We start from the raw sequence: 24,134 nt of genomic DNA, 5'->3' as shown, positions 1-24,134 counted from the left end.
GCAAAGTAGACCTAGATGAGATATAGACTGCCCAGCAAAAGCATTGCTTATGCAACATTCCTCAGGAGAAATACCTGTTTAGGAGGGAACCACTATTCTTGGCATTTGTTGACAGGAAGGAAGTAGCACATTCAGTAATTTGGAGATTAATAAGAAAACTAGAAGTAGACAAATGGCTTGTGAGGGCAGTATAAGTTATGTACAAAGCTGCCATAAAGAAAGTGAAGGTCAACAAATATTTCAGAGATGAATTTAGCATGGAATTAGTGCTCCAGCAAGGTTCAGTCCTCAGTGCTATCTTATTTGTTATAGATAAACAAGCTATCAGAGAGAAATTTAATATCAGCTATCCATGTTAATCTCTATACACTGATATTCTAGTTCTCGTAGCTGAATCTATTGTGGAATTGGAGGGAAAATTCCAGGTACTGAAGCTAATCCTAGAAGACAGGTCTCCAGTATCTACAGGGAAGTAGCCATGCTCAATATACAGGAAATAAGTAGGCATAAAATCTAGATGAGAATGGGTGTTGAGGTGTAGGGCAGTGAAAGAAAATGAGGTTCAGGATGAAGGAGCAATGAGAGAAAGAGACGATGCTGGGTACCAAAGAGTGAATGAGACACACACACACAGAAAAGAAAGGAAAATAACTGGTAACTATAATATTAGTGGAGTTATCTTTCTTCATGATATGAAATATATAGACAACAGCATTTATTATAAGAGTGATTATTAAACAATGGGAATTGTTATCTTTTTCTGGGATTTCCAAAATACAAATCAATAGGGGCAAGATGTACTTATTGTGATTTATATGACATTCAACATTGACTACCACTGCCAGTATAGTAGTGATATTAAGTGCTATTTTCAAAGAATGAATCCTTAATTCTCAGATCTATATGAGTACATGAGCAGTAGCCCTGCATGAACCACAGACATTGTGCTGTAGGCTTAAAAATTATCATTAAAAAAACCCACTACATTAAATGAGAAGTATGATGTCTTTTCATTAAATTTGTTACGAGGTATATAAATTATCACAATGCACACCACTAATTACTAGGGAAAAAAATCTCTCTTTAGTAGTACTATGATGTTTAGGAAAAGAAGTGTTTAGATTAATTATAATTTCTGTAAAGCAAATTATAAGTGACCTCTGCATTCTAACAGTGTATGAAAGTTCACCTGCTGTAAAATCAATATTATAGAATCACACAATCTACACAATTATTTTGGGTTTTTTTTTTTTTGCTCTAGAAAATCAATTTGATTTTCATAATGATGGTGTAGTAAGTACAGTCTCAATCTTCCTATTCAGTTTGTGTTGTGATGCACACAGTCACATTGTCACAAAGAGAATAAAGCACTTATTCTATAAAATGTGCATATTTTAAAACTCCTGACATTTTCATTATGAAACTTTTTTAATGTTTTGAACAACAGACATTCAGGATCAGCTGAAAGTTTTTTTTACAAATTAGAATCTTAAAATTAAAATATGGTATTTTACGTGTGGCAAAAATAAAAAAGTATTCTAACCATAGTGCACAACATTTTTGAGTGTTAATTTTGTGGGATATAAATTGTGCCAACACCACACAAGATAGCATCTATTTACAGCACAGATTTGTCAGATTAAAAAAAAAAAAAAAATTTGTTACTAATGTCAATTTTACTTTCTGATTACTTCATATCACCAATTACCAGCAAACATTTGCTATATTTATTCAGACACTGACAGAGGCACAATCTCCAATGTGGATATACTTATGAAATACAACAAAAATTTAATATCATTATCATAGAAAAATGTAACATTATTATGATTAAAATGCTATGTTACACATCAATTAGCTTGGATAATAGATTAACTTAGTTTAGTCATGTCATCCCAAATATAATAATATACATAGGGTCCAGAACATAATAGGCCTCACACATCATGCACACACTGAAATGTTTAAGTTTAAATTTCTGGAAAAAAAGAAGCATGTATTATACACATATAAATTCAGGACATTAATACCACTGTGCTGTATTCCGGTAGAGGTAAAAATTACTTCACAACATGTAACCTACTCATACCAGAAAATATTTAACATAAAATTTTCAATACTCCTTCAAATTAAATGCAAATACAATATCTAATTTGGTTCTGGTTATTAACCAAGCTAAAAACATTATCTAAGCTCAACTGGAACACTTAAGATATCAAATCCAAGAAAGAAGTATGATTTTTTTTTTTTCAGCTTACCTGTGTGTTTTGTTGCACTGGGGCACTTTGAAGTGGTGGAGGTGGCCGTATCGCCTTTGTTAGATCAACTGAGGCTACTGCAGTGGATTGTTGAGCTGGCCGTAACTGTGGTAAAGAACCTGCATTTGCAACTGTACTTGATACAATTGGTGGTCTCACTGAAGAGTTCTGTGTTCCTGTAGTAGGTACTACTGTAACTAATGCACCCGGCCGGATATTGGGTGTCGATGTAAGAACATACTGGCATACACCAGGTTTTGCTGCTCCTACACCTTGTGTTACTGATGGGCTGATGATTTGAGTCCCAGCAGGTGTACTTAAAAGAAATGATGTACCAAAAGGTACTTTTGGTTGTTGTACTGGTGTTACCTGACGAACAACTTGTTGGGAGACAATGTTTGACCGCACAGATCCCATGGGTGCAATGGCAGCTGTGTGGACAACATTCTTTCCATTTGCTTGATTTTTAAACGGTGCTTCATCATCCCCTGTTAAATCTATTAATTTTACAGCTCCAGATGGTGCCTGACTTGTAACTGGTTTAGTAAGAATACTCCGGGTTGTAGTAGTAGTATTTGCTGCTGTTGTTGCAGTTGCAGTTGGAGGAGATACAACAATTAGACCAGAAGATTGGTAAAGCAAAGTTTGTGGCGTAGACACTTGGTTTGTATTACGTGACGCATCAAGTAAGCTTTTAACTGTTGTGGACTGATATTTGGTGACTGGTGTAGTTAACTGACTGCTCACTTGTCCATTCTTTGACTGATTATTGTTATTGTTACTATTATTAGGTGGCACAATCTGGAATAACAAATTTAAATAACCTCATTAAATTTTGTTTCTCAGCAACAAAATAAATGAATTGCACAACAATTTGGTAAATTAAAAATATATCAGTAGTTTGAATCTACAGAAGTTTTAACAAAACAACTATATTGATCATACAGATATAAAAAGAATAACAATGTCCTTTACCACTTGAGTAACTTATGAAAATAATCTTGTATACAAAACTGAAAGAAGAGCAAGTTTATCTTGGAGAACTGATGCTGGCATAAAATAATGTTACTGGAAACTATATAATAGTGTTCACAAACATGTTCACCATACATCTAAAAACCTCTTTATATAGAGAGAGATCACTGATAGCCTCAACCTTAATGTCATTAGAAGCATTTATATAGAGTAAATGAAAATAGGGAAAAATATACTTCAACCATCACATTACTCTCTTTATCTGTCTTGTGTGAATGTAAAAATCCCCAAAATATTAACTAATGTGAATTAAAATACGTTTCCATATTTGTGTCATGAAGTCTCAATTTTCAAACAACTTGACAATCCAAATATATTTCACTTACAAAAATGTTGCCACATAATGAAAATATATTATCTAAATAGAAGTTTTACTACATTTTTTTTTAACAAAAGAAAAAGAAAAGCATAAAAATGTTCTAAATGAAGTATCTAATATAAATATGAAAATGCATGGTAAAATGTTTGAAATGACAAAGGAGAAGCACATGTAAAAGAGAAAAAGTAAACATATTTGGTTGAAACAAAAATCAGCGAATATGAATAAATACAGAAACTCTAACACCTTGAGAGATTTTATCTCAGGAACAAAATATTTTTTTAGATTTATTATACAAGGCTAAATTTAGAAATATAAATTCAATCAAAACTAATTCTTAGAAGATTATTATACAAAATATATCTACTCTAGAAATCCAAAGGGATTGTAGTGAAGAATTTTTAACACTGGGGCAAAACTGAATAATTCATAATTATTATGGTAATTATGTAAAATCATATGTTCAGGTTACTTTTTTTCATCTACATTTTATCACTAATTGATTTATCCAAATATTCACGATTAATATGCTATATCTGCATCTATAGTATGTTTAGGATTATACAAATTTATCAATATTAGTAAGCCTAAAAAAAATTATATTTAAAGACCTTACAAGAATCTACAATTTATTTATCAACAACTTAAAACATTTGTAAAAGTATAAACATTATGTATAAAAATTATTAGTCAAATTTTATGGGTTCATAATTCATGACTACCAAAAAAAAAATTCATAAATGGAATTATTTGTGAATATGAAAGAAGACAACTAAATATCTTCCATGTTTAATATTTTCTCACCTTTTTCTTAAAGACTGCTAAGGGAGTAGTATTATTGGACAGTAAGCCTGAAGTCACTGTAGGCTGAGCTACCAAATTAGACTGTATAGTATCTTGAGTGGTGATTGCACGAGACCAATGAGAGGATGAGTTTTCAGATATGCCAAGATTTGCTGAAACTGCCACAGGGGCTGAGAGTGATGAAGATGATGATGATGAAAATGATAAAGAGGAAGGTGATTGAATGGATTTCTTTTGTGTGGTTATTTTGACTGTTTTAGTTGAACTGGGAGTTTGGGAAGTCTGCAACAAGGATAAAAAAAAATGTGATCACAATAGGTGTAAAACATGACAAGTATGATTATTGGGATGACTGCAATATTTTTTTTAAATGACGTGATCACAACAGGTGTAAAACATAACACCTTCATATAGCCAAAATATATAAGAATTATAAAGTATAAATGACTGATTTTTTATGAAACATGATAATACTGGTGGTGATAATGATTATGATCATAAATACACTAGAGTTAAAAATCTATTTAGATTACATAAAAACAACTAAGGATTGGATCAGAAGCAGCCATTTTATTCTCTTCACTTTTGTGAAAAATGTTATAAGAATAGCTACTAATATCACTTTCCTACTATCACATGGATACAATAAACTGAACTTAAACATCACTCAATCTATATTTAGCAGCCACTTTATTATTATTCCCCCCCCCTTATAAGAATTAAACAATGTAGTATAACCTACAATGTGACATTCGCAGTTGGTGTGAACATCACATAGTGTGTATGAAAGTATGCGTATATAATTAACCTTGTAAATGAAAAGCAAATTACAATGAGTGTACTAATGGCAGTGCAAGGTTTTAACCAAAGACCATATTATATATTAAACCAAGTTAAAAATACTGCAAAATAAAAGCTTCAAGATTACTTTAAACATTAACTACTCCCCATAACATTCAAGCAATTGGCATTTCGAAAGGCATATGAAAAGGAGAAGGGACTAAAACACAGCTAAGCAACATTAATACTCATTAGTCTTACTGATGATTATTTTATAAGTCAGGAAGAATAAAAGACAAAACTAAAATACAATGTTTTATTTAGCCTGTCTGTTGCTCTACTTAATCACTTTGAAATACCTAATAATTTTCACAAATAACAAAAAAGTAATATATTTGGGTCTAAAAATATTAAAAACTATAAAAGTCTCAAAAATTCAGTTAGCTAATTGTCTTCATGATAGATTATTTTTATTTATGACAGTCCTACCATATTTCTATAGTCTCATCAGTTTTAACAAACGACATAATTATAACTCATAATACTGTGCTGTCAATAAATTTTTTAAAAAAGTATCAAGAGGAAAGGATACAAGAATCCTTGTAAGCTTAATTGCTTTGTTTTATTGGTTTAATTTGTTATTCAGCATTGATCTTCCTTCTGAATTCAACATATCAATTTTCAAGTAGTCCCCAATTGTTTTAAAGTGTGTAGGCTGATAATATATGTACTAACAACAGTCTGGGCCAAGTTAAAAAACAAAGCAAAACTGTATTATATTTTACCTTTCCTTCATCAACCTGAACAGCAACATGTCTTGCTGTAATTGCCTGAAAGAGAAAAAAACATGTAATTAATAATTACATTCTAAAACCTTAACATGAAAAAATAACAACAAAAACGTTTTAACAAAATATAAAATATTCTAAATTATTTTATTAAAATTGAATGAGATTTATTTATTAAGAAAAAAGATGATATTGTAGGTGAGAAAAGTATATAGGCATGGTCATAAGATTAAGTTACTACATGGTTTCAGGTTCAATCCCATTGCATGGCATCACTGTCAAGGCTTTAGAATGACCAATGCCTTCAGAGAGAAAATAGGTAAACAGAAACTATATGGGAGCCTGTCAGAGGGATCATTCCTGCTCTTGAGTAGTAGACTTAATCCACTGCTAGGTTTCACACCAATAAATGGCCCATGAATGTTCCTTGCTGCTAGCATATGGGCTAGGTCACAGATCTAAGGGTATCTTCCACCTTTTCTCCTACCAATCCTTCAGAGACCCTAGAAAAAAGAACACTGCCTTCCCCTGCTGACTATTATAAAAAATGAAATGAAAATTTATATATAAAAAAAAAACACAAACTCAACTGTGTCTACCACAATATATTGATAATTATTGCCGCTAGAGGTATTTAAATTAGGAAACTTGGGATAAAAGAATGATTAGTGAGAGCTGTGCGAGCCATGTACAGAGATGCTGCCAGTAAGGTGAGGGTTGGAAATGAGTACAGCAATGAATTCCGGGTAGAGGTAGGGGTCCACCAAGGTTCCGTCCTCAGCCCCCTCTTATTTACCATAGTCCTCCAGGCAATCACAGAGGAGTTCAAGACAGGTTGCCCCTGGGAGCTCCTCTATGCTGATGACCTTGCCCTAATTGCAGAGTCACTATCAGAACTAGAGGAGAAGTTTCAGGTGTGGAAGCAAGGTCTAGAATTGAAGGGCCTTAGAGTCAACCTAGCTAAAACCAAAATCCTAATAAGTAGGAAGGTAGATAAAACACAAACCCCTTCAGGTAGATGGCCCTGCTCAGTATGTAGAAAAGGAGTAGGTAGTAACTCTATAAGATGTACCAGGTGCAAGCTATGGACACATAAGAGGTGCAGCAACATCAAAGGCAGGTTAACTAGCAAGTTAGTTTTTGTTTGTGGCAGATGTTCAGGTGCAATAAAGACTGCAAACAAACAGGAAACAACTTCTATCTCATTCCAGGGTGAAAAACTAGAGGTAGTCGATAGCTTCCGCTATCTGGGCGACCAAGTTAGTAGTGGGGGTGGGTGCACTGAAAGTGTAGCTGCTAGAATAAGAATAGCCTGGGCAAAGTTTAGAGAGCTCTTACCCCTGCTGGCGACAAAGGGACTCTCACTCAGAGTAAAAGGCAGACTGTATGACGCATGCGTACGAACAACCATGCTACATGGCAGTGAAACATGGGCTGTAACTGCTGAGAACATACGTAAGCTTGCAAGGAATGAAGCCAGTATGCTCCGTTGGATGTGTAATGTCAATGTGAATACCCGTCAGAGTGTAAGTATCTTGAGAGAAAAGCTGAACATTAGAAGCATCAGTTGTGGCATGCAAGAGAGACGATTGCACTGGTATGGACATGTGGTGAGAATGGAGGAGGATAGCTGCGTGAAAAAGTGCCACACCCTAACAGTTGAGGGAACCCGTGGAAGAGGTAGGCCCAGGAAGACCTGAGCTGAGGTGGTGAGGCAAGACCTTCGTACATTGGGCCTCACCGAGGCGATGACTACTGACCGAGACCTTTGGAAATGTGCTGTGCCTGAGAAGACCCGGCAAGCCAAGTAAGATCGTTGCCAGTGCCCCTGGACTGGTTCTTGTGCGGGTGGCACATGAGATGCACCATTTTGAGCGTGGCCGTTGCCAGTACCGCCTGACTGGCTCCTGTAGGATTTTCGAGCGAGATCGTTGCCAGTGCCCCTGGACTGGCTTGTGTGGGTGGCACATAAAAGACACCATTTCGAGCGTGGCCGTTTTCGTGCGGGTGACACGTAAAATCACCCACTACACTCTCTGAGTGGTTGGCGTTAGGAAGGGCATCCAGCTGTAGAAACTCTGCCAAATCAGACTGGAGCCTGGTGTTGCCATCCGGTTTCACCAGTCCTCAGTCAAATCGTCCAACCCATGCTAGCATGGAAAGCGGACGTTAAACGATGATGATGATGATGATGACATCAGAGCTAGGAACATTATTTCTGACAGAGTTCGAATGTACAGCTTAAATTTTCCTGAAATGTCTGCTTCCTAATTGTGAATATCCAATTACATATTTGCTAAAAGCATAAAATTCAAAGTGACAAAAAGAGTTCAGATGTTTTTAGGATTAAATAAAAACAATAACACAATTTAAACAACAGGTGAAGCAAAAACAAATACACTATTTATTACCTTAAGGGCAATAGCAGCAGCTTTTCGTTTTTCTTGTTTTTGCTGCAACACAGTAAGTTCAAGAACTTCTTTATGTAACTCCTTTGCTTGTGTTTTCCAATATTCATTTGTCGCTTGTAATTCATCAATTTTAACCTGAAGACTTTCTAAAGTGGTTTCTTTACTGTTTAAAATATTTATAACTTCTCTTTTTACAATCTCAGCTAATTCCTAGGATTAAAAACAAAAACCCAGTTTAGTATTAATATATCAAAAAGTACAGCTATAATTTGCTGCAAGTATGTTTTAAATATTCAAAAGAACTGAGTTTAACTAAATATGAATCAAATATACTCCTCCTGTCTTCAGTACCTCATACTCACAGGAGAGAATTACTCAACACAAATCACATTTAAAAAGTATGAAAGCTCTTTAGTGTTTGAAGTGGGAAATTTTACCAATGTTTTGAATACAACATAGATGTAATTGAGTTACAAGACCAGAGTCAGTACAAGTTGTTGTCAGATGTATCTTGGAAGTGAAAAATATAGTACTGAGTAATTTAATAGTAAAAAAAAATTAAATAATAAATGCGTATAACCTTGCAACATGTGAGTTGCAGGTATGGCAATGTGGAAAAGAAGTTCACTTGCCAACCACATGGTTTTGGGTTCAGTCCCACTACATGGTATCTTGAGCAAGTGTCTTCTACTATAGCTTTGGGCCAGCCAAAACCTTGTGAATGAATTTGGTAAGTAGAAGTTCCATTGTGCAAGTATTTTGAACAATAAGAAGGAAAAATCATTAAACAGCAATTAGAACTGGGATAACCTTTCTCTGGTTATCTATATTTAAGAACAGAGGTGTGTGCCACATAAAAAGCACCCAGTACACTCTGTAAAGTGGTTGGTATTAGGATGGCATCCAGCCATAGAAACCATGCCAAAACAGACAATTGGGGCCTGGTACTGCTGTCTGACTTGCCAGCTCCAGTCAAACTGTCCAACCCATACAAGCATGGAAAACTGACATTAAATGATGATGATGATGATGATGATGATGATGATGATGATGATGATGATGATGATGATGATGATGATGATGATGATGATGTCGACAATATATATAAAGCATTAAAACTGTAATCAATATATCATTACATTAAATTTTTTTTTTCTAATTTTTTTTTTCTTCTTTTAATTTGTATTTTTATAATGAAATATTACTAAAATGGTAATGAAATCTTATGACACTTTTAATCCAGAAATATTTAGCTAATACCAACTTGCCAAGATCACATCTAGCTCTATGATGTAAGCATACTGTTTTAACCTTCCATCAAAATTTCATGTTTATGTTCCAAACACCAGTTTAATAATAACAAGTTAATTTACTCATGCCTTCATTATCTGAAAATTAACTGAAACAAATGAGGTGTATGTCAACAGAAATATAATAACAAAAGAGTTAAAGGGTATGATATTTGAAAAATGTTCCTTTGAATTGAGAGACAAAAATATCTAAGTTCAAAGTACAATGAAGCAGTAATCTAGGAACAAAGATATTTCCAAAATGAATGAATGCTACCTTTTCAGATATCTTGATGTACTTTTGGTCTGAATTTGATGTTTTTTCTTGATCTTCTTCTTCGTCTGTTGTTACTGATTCTTCAGAGGGTTTTTCACTAGAATCACTGTCTTTACTAGACTCTTCCAATTCGTCAACAAATGGGATAGAATCTAATTTAATACCAATCCGTGACCCTAAGTTACCAATTACATCATCTAAACGAGATCGTTTTACTGGGGCAATTTCTGCATCAGTCCAATCATCAGCTTCTTCAGCAGATCTTTTTTTATCGTTATTTTCCCAGCTTTCTGAAATTTCACAAGACTTAGTAACACTTGACAAATCTTCATTGGAATTGTTTCTTGAAAATTGTAATGGAGATGGTGTTTTAGAAAGCCTTTCAGAACTGCTGTCAACTTCTTTGCCGTTATCATTATCCAGATCAGCCTCTTCCTTTTCATCAGAATTAGATACATCCTTACTTATTTCTGTATCATCCTTATCAGATGTCGAAATATCCTTATCTGGTTCTTCAGGTTGTAATGGTGCTGACACAGATGAATCTGAAAATAAAACAAAACCATCCCTATAATCAGAGGTAACTCAAAAATTCCTATATAACATTAATATATATAATAATTTTTACAACAGACTTCATAGAAATAATGGATTTCAAACACAAAAAACCTCATATTAATGAAACATATGTAGAAAAAAAATAAAAAGCTTGGAAAATAGTACCCATCTTTTAGCAACTGAAACTGCGGTACATAGAAACTAGAACAAGTCAGTACTAGAAACTTCACAGTTATCAAACAAATCCCTTTCTGTTCTATGTTTAAGAGATGAGAAATTATGTACATTATTTACATTTGACGGATATTTGTCCACATCTTGTTTGTTGTTAACACAACAATTCGGCTGATATACCCTCCAGCTTTCATCAGGTTTCTTAGGGAAATTTTGAACCTGGGTTCTCATTCCTAAGGTATTTTTCGATATTATTATTACTATTCAGGTCACTGCTTGGAATTGAACTCGGAATCTTGGGGTTAGTAGCCCGCGCTCTTAACCACTACGCCATATGCCCATGGGTTTATGGCGTAGTGGTAACCATTACACCATATGCCCATGGGCATATGGCGTAGTGGTCAAGAGCGTGGGCTATTAACCCCAAGATTCCGAGTTTGATTCCAGGCAGTTACCTGAATAATAATAGTAATTATTATTGTTATAACATCAAAAAATACCTTAGGAATGAGAACCCAGGTTCGAAATTTCCACAGGACACCTGATGAAGGCTGGAGGGTATATCAGCTGAAACATTGTGTTAACAACAAACAAGATGAGGACAAATATCCATCAAATGTAAATAATGTAAATCCCTATCTGGTTTGTAATTAAATATAAAATGTTTTTTACTAAACACTTTGCAGAGTTCAGAGATGAGAGGTATAATTGAGTTCTCTCTTTGCAAAGACTAATCAGGAGTTACTTAACAGTAACAGTTATCGCTATATGTGCACTATAACCTGGACTGGTAAATGAGCAAAAGGACTGTTTCTGTGAAGTTATCATCATCATCATTTAATGTCCGTTGTCCATGCTGGTATGGGTTGGACAGTTTGACCAGGGCTGGTAAGCTAGAAGGCTGCACCAGACTCATCTGATTTGGCATGGTTTTCTACAACTGGATGCCCTTCTTAATGCCAACCACTTTGAGAGTGTAATGGATGCTTTTATGTGCCACCAGCATGGGTGCTATTTGCGTGAAACAACTCTTTTGACTATCAAGGTAACAAACGGACTCCTTAAGCGACACCATGATGATTGTTTCTGGTAAATATGAGACTCTATGGTATGAAGAATGAAGAATGAGGAGGAATCAAGGCTTCTGCAGCTCAGTGACACAAATGAATTAACCCATTACAGCAATAACTTCAGGCAAACAACCAGCCACTGTATAAATCTACTAATCAGATGAACATGTATACCAAATAGATTTCACACTCAAGAAACAAGACCGTAACCAGTTGTGAGTCCTTCCTAAGTGAAGGAGGGACAATTTAACCTAGACTAGTGATCAATAACCTCATGGTAAGAGCTAGCCATATTCTGAGACACTGGAGAAGGAAGGACAGTTTGGAAGCTGAATGACCCTCCAGCCAAACATAGGCTCATAGAAATACTAGCTGGTGTTAAGAAGATGTACCTGCATATGATGATAACGTCAGCATAAAGAATAACTGGGATGTCTATAAGACAATTTGCTATGAGCCATAGACAAGATTTGTGAGGATGGAGCATGGTTCCAGCTAGACTCAATAGAAGAACTAGCAATTGAAGTTGACAGTTATATAGTTGAAAGCACTATTAAGGATTAGACCATCACAAGTAGTTACTAAAGTGCTGAAAAGGTCTGGCAAAGTAGGACATGCAGTTGTCACTTGCATAGTCAATCAGGTTTATTGTCGATTTGTTCCAGGTCTACTCCAGTTGATTAGGTCTATGATCAAAGCCTTGAATATTCAATGTTTTTCCTAAGTGCAGGGCAGTAAGTATGTCATCTGAAGGAATTTTGCTGTTAAGGGGAGCCATAGTAGTATCACCATCAACTGCTACAAAAGCAAAAGAAATGCTCTAGAAAGGAGTAACTATAAACATTTTTAATTGATGGACAAAGAAACAAAGTATTCAAGTATGTCTACAAAGTGAATTAGTTTAGATGAGATGCAGTTTGGGTTAATGTCTGAATGTGAGTCTCATCAATGACTTCTTCCCAGTGATACAACTACAGAATACGATGTAGATGAATAGTGTATAAAAGCTATTCAAGCCATGTATAAAAATACTGTCAGCAAGGTGAGAGTTAATAATGAGTTTAGCAAGGCATTTAACATGCAAGGTGTCCATCAGGGCTGTTCTCAATTTCCTCCTGTTTATTATAGATTTCCAGTCCTTATGTTAAGACAGCTGTCCATAGCAACTTCTGCATACCAATGACCTTAATTCTGGCAGCTCTTTGTCAAGGAATTACAAAAGAAATTCCAAATGTGGAAGCAAATCCTAAAATTGAAGGCCCCGAAGTAAAGACAAAATTTTAGTTAGCAGTAAAGAAGACAATAATATCTAAGAAGTGGTTACGTTTGAATGTTTGATATCTATCCTTTCATTCTTTTACTGCGGCCATGCTGGAGCACTGCCTTGAATGCTTTTAGTTGAACAAATTGACCCCAGGACTTAGGACTCACTCTCTGAGGGGTAGATTGCATGGATGATGCTTATGTATGATGTTTGATTTTGTGTGAGAGCAAAACATGGGCATTTCATGTTGAGGTATTGTGAAGGCTGAAAAAAAAAAGCAAGCATTCATTGCTGGCTATATAACATTAGCATGCTTGAACAGCAGATTACAACTGAGCCGAAGAAAAAAATTAGGTATAAAGTGTATCACATGTAGCATGCTACATTGGTTTTAACATTTGATACTTATAACAAATTCCATGCAAGTAAAGTGGAAAGATCATGCAAAAGAAGAAGACCAAGAGGGAAAGCTGACCTCAAGGGTTGGGGGAGGTGGATTTTGTACAGGCTACTAGTCTCTTTGAACATGGTTGATGCTGTGTTGAAGTCATTATGTAGTAATGACTAGAAAAGGTAGGGTAACTGTGATGTCAGTTGTAATATGAGGCAGTGCTAATGTAAGGATTTGTAAAAAGATCAAGTAAGTGTTAGGTACAAAATAGTGGATGAGAGGATACATATTTGCATTACTTCATTTACAATTCTAGATGTAATGTTGTGATATTCTATGTAGGGAAGGCTAACTTAGAATTATTTCCCCCCACCAGCCCAATTTGCAAATTCTGAGAAATTAGCAGTATTGGTGGTAGTTGTTGAAGATACTGAATGAGATAATTCCTTCCTATTTTATAAGTTCAATATGACAGTTTACATTAAACCACCAGTGATTATTAAAAGATAAAGCATCAAATACTAAATAACCTTTAAATTTCAGAAATATTCTTTTGGCTTTAATTTTAAAATCTAAATTACTTGTTTTAAATTTTTGTGATGGGTCTCTTTTTTTTTTTTTTGCAATAAAAAAAGAGTCTCTGCCTAGTCTTGAATTCAAAAAGCTAAGCTGAAGAGAAAAAAGCTGACAGAAAATATTCATTATCAACCCACCTGAAACCACCCAAAGTGTTTTCTGTCTTTTATAACTGAAAAAATGGAAACCAGTTTCACATTCACCAGTAGTGATTCAGAATTTGAAGTGAAGGATTTTCAATATATATATATATCATCACCATCATCATCGTTTAACGTCCACTTTCCATGCTAGCATGAGTTGGACGATTTAACTGAGGACTAGTGAAACCCGATGGCTACACCAGGCTCCAATCTGATTTGGCAGAGTTTCTACAGCTGGGTGCCCTTCCTAACGCCAACCACTCCGAGGGTGTAGTGGGTGCTTTTACGTGTCACCGGCACATATATATATATATATATATATATATATATATATATATATATATATATGAAACATGCAACAAGTATAACAATGTGCATAATGGAGAATCAGATATTTCAATTTCTAATTGCAAAAGCAGTAACTCCAATAATAGCTCTGATAATGATAATGAAAGTGAGGAGTGTCTACAAGAAACAGTATGAAGTACTTAGAAAGTACCTTTAAGTTTTTCAAAAGAGATAGGACCCAATCACAGTGTTTCCAATAGTTGAAAGCAATTGGCTATTTCTTTATATTATTTTTTTACTCTTCAATAATTCCCAACAGTAACTGCAGAAACAAACTGTAACACAGAATTATAAAACAAAGAGGGGTAGGGGAAGTTTGCAGTTTCTCACATGCCTGGAGGAAATTGGGGCATTTTAAACATTATAATGGACATTAAGAAGCTAACCATGACTACAAACAAGGTTTTTGAACTTATGTCAATCCTTGTACATAAGAAACACAACAGTACACCAGTATGCAGGGAAGAAAATTATGAAAATCATGATCCCTTATTCAAAATAAGACCCTTCCTCAACAATACTCAAAGCATCATCGTCATCATTTAACATCTGCCTTCCATGCTGGCATGGGTTGAATAGCTTGACTGAGGACTGGCAAGCCAAAAGACTACACCAAGCTCCAATCTGATCTGACAAGGTTTCTACAACTGGATGTCCCTCCTAACGCCAACCACTCCATGAGTGTAGTGGGTGCTTTTTACATGTCACCAGCACGAGGGCCAGTCAGGCAATACTAGCATCAACCACGCTTAAATGGTGCTTTTTACATGCCACTAGCAGGGGAGCCAGTCAGGCGACACTGGCAACAGCCACGCTCAAATGGTGCTTTTTACGTGCTACTGGAACAGGACCAGCCAAGCGGCACTGGTGCATTTTACATGTCACTGGCACGTGAGCCAGTCCAATGGGACTGGTATCGGCCACGACAATGATTTCACTTGATTCAACAGGTCTTCTCAAGCATAGTTTATTGTCCAATGATTGAAGGGTACTCTTAAATGGGCCGGTTATGGTCTCACTTGGCTTGCCAGGTCTTCTCAAGCACAGCATATCTCCAAAGGTCTTGGTCGCTTGTCATTGCCTCAGTGAGGCCAAACGTTCAAAGGTCATGCTTCACCACCTCATCCCAGGTCTTCTTGGCTCTACCTTTTCCACAGGTTCCCCCCACTGTTAGGCTGTAACACTTTTCCACACAGCTGTCCTCATCCATACGCAACACATTATCATACCAGCGCAGTCTCTCTTGCACACCACATCTGATGCTTCTTATGTCCAACTTTTCTCTCAGGATGCTCACAGTCTGTTGTGTATGCACACTGACATTACACATCCAGCGGAGCATACTAGCTTCATTTCTTGCAAGCTTACGCATGTCCTCAGCAGTCATATGGGAATTAAAATCTAGAAAAAGAGAGTACACCCTTAATTGGAGTATAATGGTAGAGCCCACTCCTATAATATTGGGAATAAAATGTGTTTATTATGCATACCAGAATTTACGAAACTACTACAGTCTAGAGATGAATTATTAAACACATATGATGAATGTGGATGTAAATGTAGACACCGAAGTAATTTTACCTTCAATAAAATGAAATACTGAACCCCCACCCTTGAATCAAATATCCACACAATTTTATTTCTACAGCACTTAAATAGACTATATAAATAAATAAATAATTTAAATAAATGAATTAAATATTACTAAAATTATATAATAACAAATTATATATTTCTCCCAACATAGGTAAATTGAAGATAGTAATAGAGGATAGTTTAAATTTAAACTATGCATAGTGTATTTACCCCACTTGGTACTAATCACCTATAAGTTCCCATAGTTCAATGCTATCTTCCTCTAATTGCCATTTTGAAAACTAATCCTGGTGCTAGCAAAAAAGGAAGATATGTATTTGAATTTTTCTTGTTACATTTCACATTTAAACAGAGACATTTTTATTCTGAAGTATAATTTTATATCTTATAATTTGTATCTGACATTATATACTTGATTTTACAAGTTTGATATATATATTAATTCATATTTTTAATGTATAATTTATAAATTTTAATTCTTAATATTACAAAGTATAATTTTTTTATTTAATTTTTCATCTTTAATGCTTAATTTTATTGCTTATTTTTTAAAGGCATGTAAAATTAGATTTATAATATTTTGAAAGAGAACTGGAAGATGTATTGGAATAATTGTAAATCTGATGATTGCATATGTGTTTATATATGTATACAATTGTGTGTATGTATATATATTATAATCTTCCAATACTGAAACACGTGTAGGTCCTTCATATTTAATTAATTTAGTGTTAACTAAAATAGGAGATAATTAAGGAAGTATAGTATATACCCTGCTGGTATAATAGTTATGTCCTTTAAGTATTATTTTGCGATGTGCAAATGGATACCATGAGTTTACTTTCAGATATACCCAGGTTATTTTTTTGTATTATCTGAAATAGAATACCCGCATATCTATTAATCCTAAAACTTGAATTATTATTAACTTTCATTAGATACTTTGTATATTTATAGATAAATATATAAATATATGATAAATAAGACCCCAAGGTACGATATGCAGATGCATGTAATGCTGAAGGGTTGTACCTGATTGATTTGGAAATTCGTTTTCCCAAATTATTCAAATTATATATATATATATATATATATATATATATATATTCTTTTATTTTGTTTCAGTCATTTGACTGCAGCCTTACTGGAGCACTGCCTTTAATCGAACAAATTGACCCCAGGACTTAGTCTTTTTTAAACCTAGCACTTACTATCGGTCTTTTTTGCCAAACCGATAAGTCACGGGGATGTAAACACCAGCATCGATTGTCAACTGATGGTAGGGAGAGGCAAACACACACACACACACATATATATATATATATATATATATATATATATATATACGATGGGCTTCTTTCAGTTTCTGTCTACCAAATCCACTCACAAGGCTTTGGTCAGCTCGAGGCTATAGAAGACACAGTGGGACTGAACCCAGGACCATGTGGTTGATAAGCAAGCTACTTACCACACAGCTCCTGTGCCTATATGTATGTATATATATATATATATATATATATACATCTATTTCCCATGTTAGCATGGGTAGAAAGATTTGACAGGATTCAATGGGTCAGAAGATTACATCTTGGTCCAATGTTTCATTTTTTGGCATGGTTTCTTATGACTGGATGCCATTCCTAATACCAACCACTTTACTGGGTGCATTTCTTCATGATACTACAGAGGTTACCATGTCATCATCAAGATGAAAGAGCCCTTTCAAGTCCTGCTTTGTTGTTGCTCAACTTGATTACTAATCACTAACAAAGTGTACTTGATGCTTTCCAAGGGATTGCCAAGCAGCTTACAAAGTGAGACAGTTTCCAAGGATGGTAGTGGAGAGAATAGTAGAGAGAACAATATTGTGGTGGGAATAATTGAAACAGGGGGAGGATGACAGGAATCAGTATTAAGAAGAGGAAAAGGACAAAGTAGAAATAAGGTGGGTTGAATAGGTGAACAAGAGTGATGAAGTAGGTCAATCTGTCTGCCATGACAACACACATTGGGCCATTTGCTAGGGTTAATAACAGAGTGATAGGATGGCAGAGAGAGTTGAGTAGGAGATGCAGTGTTACTCCTCCATATCATTCAGTTAGGATAAAATGTGAGAAGGCAGTAACAGGAGGGAAAGGTAAAAGTAGTGATGGGTTTGTAAGAGGGAGTCAGAGTGGGAAGGAGGAATGGTGCTGTGTTGGAGGAGGTGGAATTTTGCTCCACATTATATATGGATGGATAGAATGGTGCATCCAAGAGAATCAGGAAGGCTGGATAAAGGCAGTCAGAATGCAATCCTTCCTCACACAAGCATCATGATTCTGGAGGAAAGAGTAACACAAGGATATAGGTGGCAGTGGTATGGGGAAAGGAGATATTCAATATACACAAATCAAGTACCTCCTGCTCCTACTCTCAGTTATGGGAAGCATATCATGATGAATAAAAGAAACGATTGGCAGATGAGAGTGTACAGAATAGGCAAACCAGTTAGGAGGAATAGATGTGTGTATGTACATATATTATAATCTTCCAATACTGAAACACGTGTAGTTCCTTCATATTTAATTAATTTAGTGTTAACTAAAGTAGGAGATAATTAAAGAAGTATAGTATATACCCTGCTGATATAATGGTTATGTCTTTTAAGTATTATTTCGTGATGTGCAAATGGATACAATGAGTTGACTTTCAGATATACACATTAGGTTTTTTTTTGTATTATCTGTATTAGGTTTTTTTTTTTTTTGTATTATATTTCATCCGTTCTATACCTTAGTGTTCCACCATGAGGGTATAGAATGAATGAAAGAAGAAAATGTGCAGAGGGATATGTGCACTAAATTTGCACATGAGACTGAGTCTTCTGTAGCACTACTAATTGGTAGATGACAATCTTCTCTCATCTTCATCAGATGTAACATCTTCAGATCATTTTTCACCATCTCATACCAAATCTTCTGCAATCTCTCTCCTCCACAGGTACCTTTCAGTACTTGCTCATGCAGCTGTAATCTCTTCCATTCTTATTACATGTCTAGTTTCCTCTCTTGCACACATCTGATTCCTCTTAGACCAAGTTTGTCCCTCAGTTCATTTACACTTTGTTGTTTATGCACATTAACATGGTACATTCAGCAAACCATGTTTATCTCCTTTCTTCCAAACTTTTGCATTCCTTCCTCACTCAAGGCTACATAGCAGTACATTTAGCACACAAACATCATACAATCTGCCCTTCATCTTGAGGGATAATGCCAGCAGAATTAATAGCTCTTCTAATATTCCCCAATATGTTCTTATTCTGACTACCACACTTTCAGAATATCCACTCTCACTAATTTGATCACTAGGTAGTGAAAGCTATCAGCTACTTTTAGGGAGCCATCTAGGTATTTAAGAGAATCTATTTCCTGGGTTCTCTTATTGATCACTGCACCATATGAAATTTACCTTTACTGTTAGGCCATTTTTGATTACACTACACCCTTCATGCTTCCATTACACTGGGCATATCTTTCGGAATTTTTACCAACTGTTTTTCTGTTGGAAGAGCACAAACTTATCCCTGATTCTATAAGGGTTCTACCATCCTTAATATTAACTAAAACTTTCGTTTTCCCTAAGTGAACTTTAACATTTTTCATTTTCAGATTTTGCTTCTGTGTCTGGAACTTCAGCTTCAGTTCTGATTCTGCAATAAATGCCAAGTCATCAGCTGTAAGTTCCCAAAAGTAGCTCTTCTAAAATTCCCTGTTCTGGCATGGAGTGCTATAATAAATAGGAATGGGTTGAGAAATGAGCTCTGGTATACCCACACCTACAAACTAAACTCATTAATAGATCTCACCTTGCTGACTGCTCCTTTGTACATAGCAGTAAAAGGGACCTTGTCAAAAACAATCTCCAAATCAATGTATGCCTCTGTGTGTGTGTGTGTGTGTGAGGGGGGGGGGGTATATACACATATGCATACATTAAATACTAGTGCTAACATGCTATCTTGAAAATAGTATGTTGGCAATGACAGTGGTTTTGTATATATTGGTTATTTAGTGTATAACTTTAACCCTAACAAATAACAGGAATTGTATCCAACTCATAACATCATGGGAAACGAAGACAAAAGCAATTATGATGATTCAGTATTAATCTTTCCATGCCCTCACATGAACAGAAATTATCTCCAATTCTTCAAGATACATAATTTGGTATAACTTGAGAATCCATTCAAACTTGAAATTTTCACCTTCTAAATACACATGTATACACATATGTTTGGTGCACATGTGCATGTGTTAGTGCAGGCAATAACTTTCTGTCCAATCCATTCTGGCATGGTAAAATGGATGTTAATTCTTCTTCTTTAATTTGGTATTTGTAATTGGTTAGTAACAAGGTCAATTTTAATTATTCTGTTAGTAGGCATATTAATAGAAATACTAAGATTTGATACTTCCCATATATTAAACTTGAATAACAATTTTTTACTTTTTCAGCAAATAAATGACCAGAAAAATATATATATTCTTAGGAATAATATATGTATTTAAACTGTTTGATATTCATCTTGCTTTGCATGTAATTGAAAATGAGCTAACCATCTATTTACATTATAGGAGGGGGGGGGGATGACATAGAAAACTAAAACTTATAGTCACATTTCATTAATTGAAAGCAAGAATGCAACCAAAATAAATTGAGCAACAGCAATAGCAGAATCGTCACTGCCACCACCACCACCACCACCACCACCAGTCATTGTCTTGTCTATTTTCCTATGTTCACATGGGTTAGATGGATCCTTGTCAACACAGTATCTCACCACTATTGTGCACCTTAATCATCTTTGTGAGGTTCAGCATCCTAACATCAGTTTTTACCAATTCCACTAATGTCTTCCTCTTCCAAATTTTCTTCCACTTGAATCTCCTGGTAATTTTTTGTCTCTATGTTTTCCTCCATAAGCACACATGCCTATACAAATACAATCTTCATTCTTGCACATTACATTTGATTCCTCTTATACCCAATTTATCTCTACCACATCTTTCATGCATACTAACATTCCAATACAGCATGCTTGCTTCATTTCTCTCCAAGCTTTGCAGTATCAACACTTCCCTATGTTGCCAGCACAACTAATAGCTCCACAAGCTTTTCCCACTCTAACCTTATTCAGGTTACACTGACAGAACTTTTATTGTCATCATCACAGATGTGGAGTTGGAGTCAGTGAAAATGAATTGACTCCTACTAAATATAATAATACAATACATTAAAATTTTCAATTTCACAGATTCTAATTTGAAGATAACCAATGGCTTCTGTGAAGAAGGATCTAGTAGAAACAAATCTATCTAAGAACAAAATGTTAGTAAATTTTTTATCTGGATTTTTAATTTAACCACCATTCAAAAGATACAATGTTTCTGTAATAAATTTTGTAGAGATAAACTTTCCAATATTCTTGAATATAATTTATTTCATTTTAATCTTTCATGGTGCATTCACTAAAATTTTATTTTCAAACAATGCTTTAATTTCAATAAAGAAGAGTTAAGAATCAAATTGAATTTATTTATTTTAAAAGTGATTTATGCTGCTTTTGATGTTCAACCTTTTTCATTTTAAACTTAAACTTTTTGGGACATCTCACTTCTTATATTCCATTTTTAACATGTTTTCCAAAATTGGATGCCATTCTTATTGGTCAATCACTTTACGTAATCCTCTGGCTGCAATTTCTTATAACACCAGTACAATAGGAGTTGCCATGTCAACAGCAAGACTAAAGAATCCTCCTTATAGTTGTCTATGTTAATCGGCTAATCACCTTATAAAGTGTAGAGTGCTATATATATTATGTACTCATTGTAAAGTAAATCAGACATTTAGTAGCATAAATTGTTAATGACTAGATGCAAAATATGAATAATAAATTTTACAATACACTTGTGCAAAATGAATATAAAATTGTCAAACATAAAATAAATGTTGATTATATAATAGTTACAGAAGAAATAAACAGAGGGAGATAACACAGACAAATGGCTAGATAATAATTGAAGCAGAGATACGGCAAGAAAATTAAGAATGTAACAACTTGGATAAACGAGTTTAACACAATTTAATGCAAAAGAACCCAAAAAACCCCCCCGAAAATTTGAGTATAGCACACCTTACAAACAAGCTTCCCTTATATAATCAAAACACAATATTTACATCTTATAGTAATGTAAAATAAACAATGATGGTGGTGGCTGTACTGTTTAAAGTAAAGTAACTTTTACAAAATACAATAAAAACATGCTCTATTAAGAAACTAAATAAGATTTTTAAACTATTTTTCTTAATTTATCAGATTTATAAAAAAAAAGTTTAAAACACACACAGCTCTCTCGCAATTCCCTTTCTACAATTCATACAATATCCTTCATCTAGCTATATCTTACAGAATCTTTGACATTTTCAAAAACATGTAATTTGAGCCTAAATTAAGGGCAATAAATCTTATAAGTTAAGTTAAGTTGTAAAGTACATGAGTTTTGCAACAAGCAAAAATGCTAGCTCTAAAATCTTTCTAAGAGATCAATGCAGTAGTTGTATTAGCAAGTAATGTTTGTAGCCACTTCAACATGGCTGTCCATTCGAACAGACTTTAACCTCTAGAGGACATCTCCTCTAGCTGGTTAACGATGCATCCGATATATTGCGAAGGAAGCGAAGCCCTACTACCTTCTAGCAATGTGACCAGCAGACCTGCCTGGTTTCAAGCTATTTCTGCTCCTCTTCAGAACTGGACACCTCATCTGCTAGAGATGGCAGTAGCTCGCTGTATATATAAATTTAAGCAACACAGTCACTGATTTTGTGACAAGCAAAATTGCTATTTCTAAAATCTAAGAGATCAACACAGTAGTTGTACTAACAAGTAATGTTCATAGCCACATCAACAAGGCTGTCCATTTGAACAGACTTTACTGTGAATTCTTTAACCTCAAGAGGACATCTCTAGTTGGTTAACGAGGCACAGCTGCTTTCAATATTTTGTGAGCAGGGGAGTGAACCCCTACTACCTTCTAATGATAGGACCAGCAGACCAGCCTGGTTTCGGGCTATTTCTGCCTCCATTCGAACAGACAGCCATGTTGAAGTGGCTGCAAACATAACTTGTTAGTACAACTACTGCGATGATCTCTTACAGAGATTTTAGAATTAACATTTTTGCTGGTTGCAAAAATCAGCAACTGTTTGTTGCTTGAATTTATATATATTGCAAGCAGAAGCAAGCTATTGCCATCTCTAGTAGATGAGGTGTCCAGTACTGAAGAGAGGCAGAAATAGCCTGAAACCAGGCTGGCCTGCTGGTCCCGCTGCTAGAGGATGGTAGGGGTTCACTTCCCTGCTCGCAATATATTGGACACAGCTGTGTATCATTAACCAGCTAGTCCTCTTGGGGTTAAAAAATTGCAGTAAAGTCCATTCAAACGGACAGCCATATTGAAGCGACTAGGAACATTACATGAGTTTTATTCTCACTAAAGCAACAATAATTAGAATTATTATTTAGATAGGATTTAAGACCAGTATTTCAGTTTCATGAACATATTTTTGCTAACTAAAATGCTTGTTTTATCAATAATTTTAATATTCTAAATAGGTATAAAAGACCAAAAGTGTACCTAAAATACTTTCTTAATTATTCATAAGTAAGACTTAATGATGTCATAGCATAAAAAAAAAACTAAATGAAACTCTAAATATTAATTCAACCAAACAAGGAATACAATGTACTTATAGATGATGAAGATAGTTATTAACTGTTTATATAAAACAATCTACAAATAAGAATGAGTTAATTTGAAAAAAATTTAAATACCTAAAAAGTAAATCAAGTAAAAACAGAAAAGCAGCTGAACAAGAGTTTCGCACCAAGCATTAAATTTTCGAAGATGAAGATATATATATGGAATATCAAAGAAATCTCATTTAGTTTTGTTTTTAAATGACGGTTAAAATCTTAAAATCCATACGCATGTTTGTAAACTGT

The 24,134-nt window shown here is 34.7% G+C and overlaps 1 protein-coding gene across 12 annotated transcripts in view; it reads right to left on the bottom strand.

Moving 5' to 3' along the window:
• LOC106867666 (uncharacterized) overlaps positions 1-24,134 on the bottom strand; it is a 95,513-nt gene that overhangs the window by 9,272 nt on the left and 62,107 nt on the right. For 10 of the 12 annotated variants that reach the window (XM_052972728.2, XM_052972717.2, XM_052972700.2 and 7 more), the window contains 5 exons: positions 9,962-10,506; positions 8,396-8,605; positions 5,982-6,026; positions 4,417-4,698; positions 2,259-3,059 (listed from right to left, as the gene is read on the bottom strand). In XM_052972728.2, coding sequence (XP_052828688.1) covers positions 2,259-3,059; positions 4,417-4,698; positions 5,982-6,026; positions 8,396-8,605; positions 9,962-10,506 — 1,883 coding nt within the window. The remainder of the gene's footprint in view (positions 1-2,258; positions 3,060-4,416; positions 4,699-5,981; positions 6,027-8,395; positions 8,606-9,961; positions 10,507-24,134) is intronic. The other 2 variants (XM_052972702.2, XM_089363641.1) reach the window with 1 other exon arrangement.

The sequence above is a fragment of the Octopus bimaculoides genome, chromosome 1 (genome assembly GCF_046866305.1).
Source record: "Octopus bimaculoides isolate indiv1 chromosome 1, ASM4686630v1, whole genome shotgun sequence".
Classification (NCBI taxonomy): Eukaryota; Metazoa; Mollusca; class Cephalopoda; order Octopoda; family Octopodidae; genus Octopus; species Octopus bimaculoides.
The sequence above is the reverse complement of the archived record's forward strand: the minus strand, read 5'-3'. Positions and strand labels throughout refer to the sequence as shown.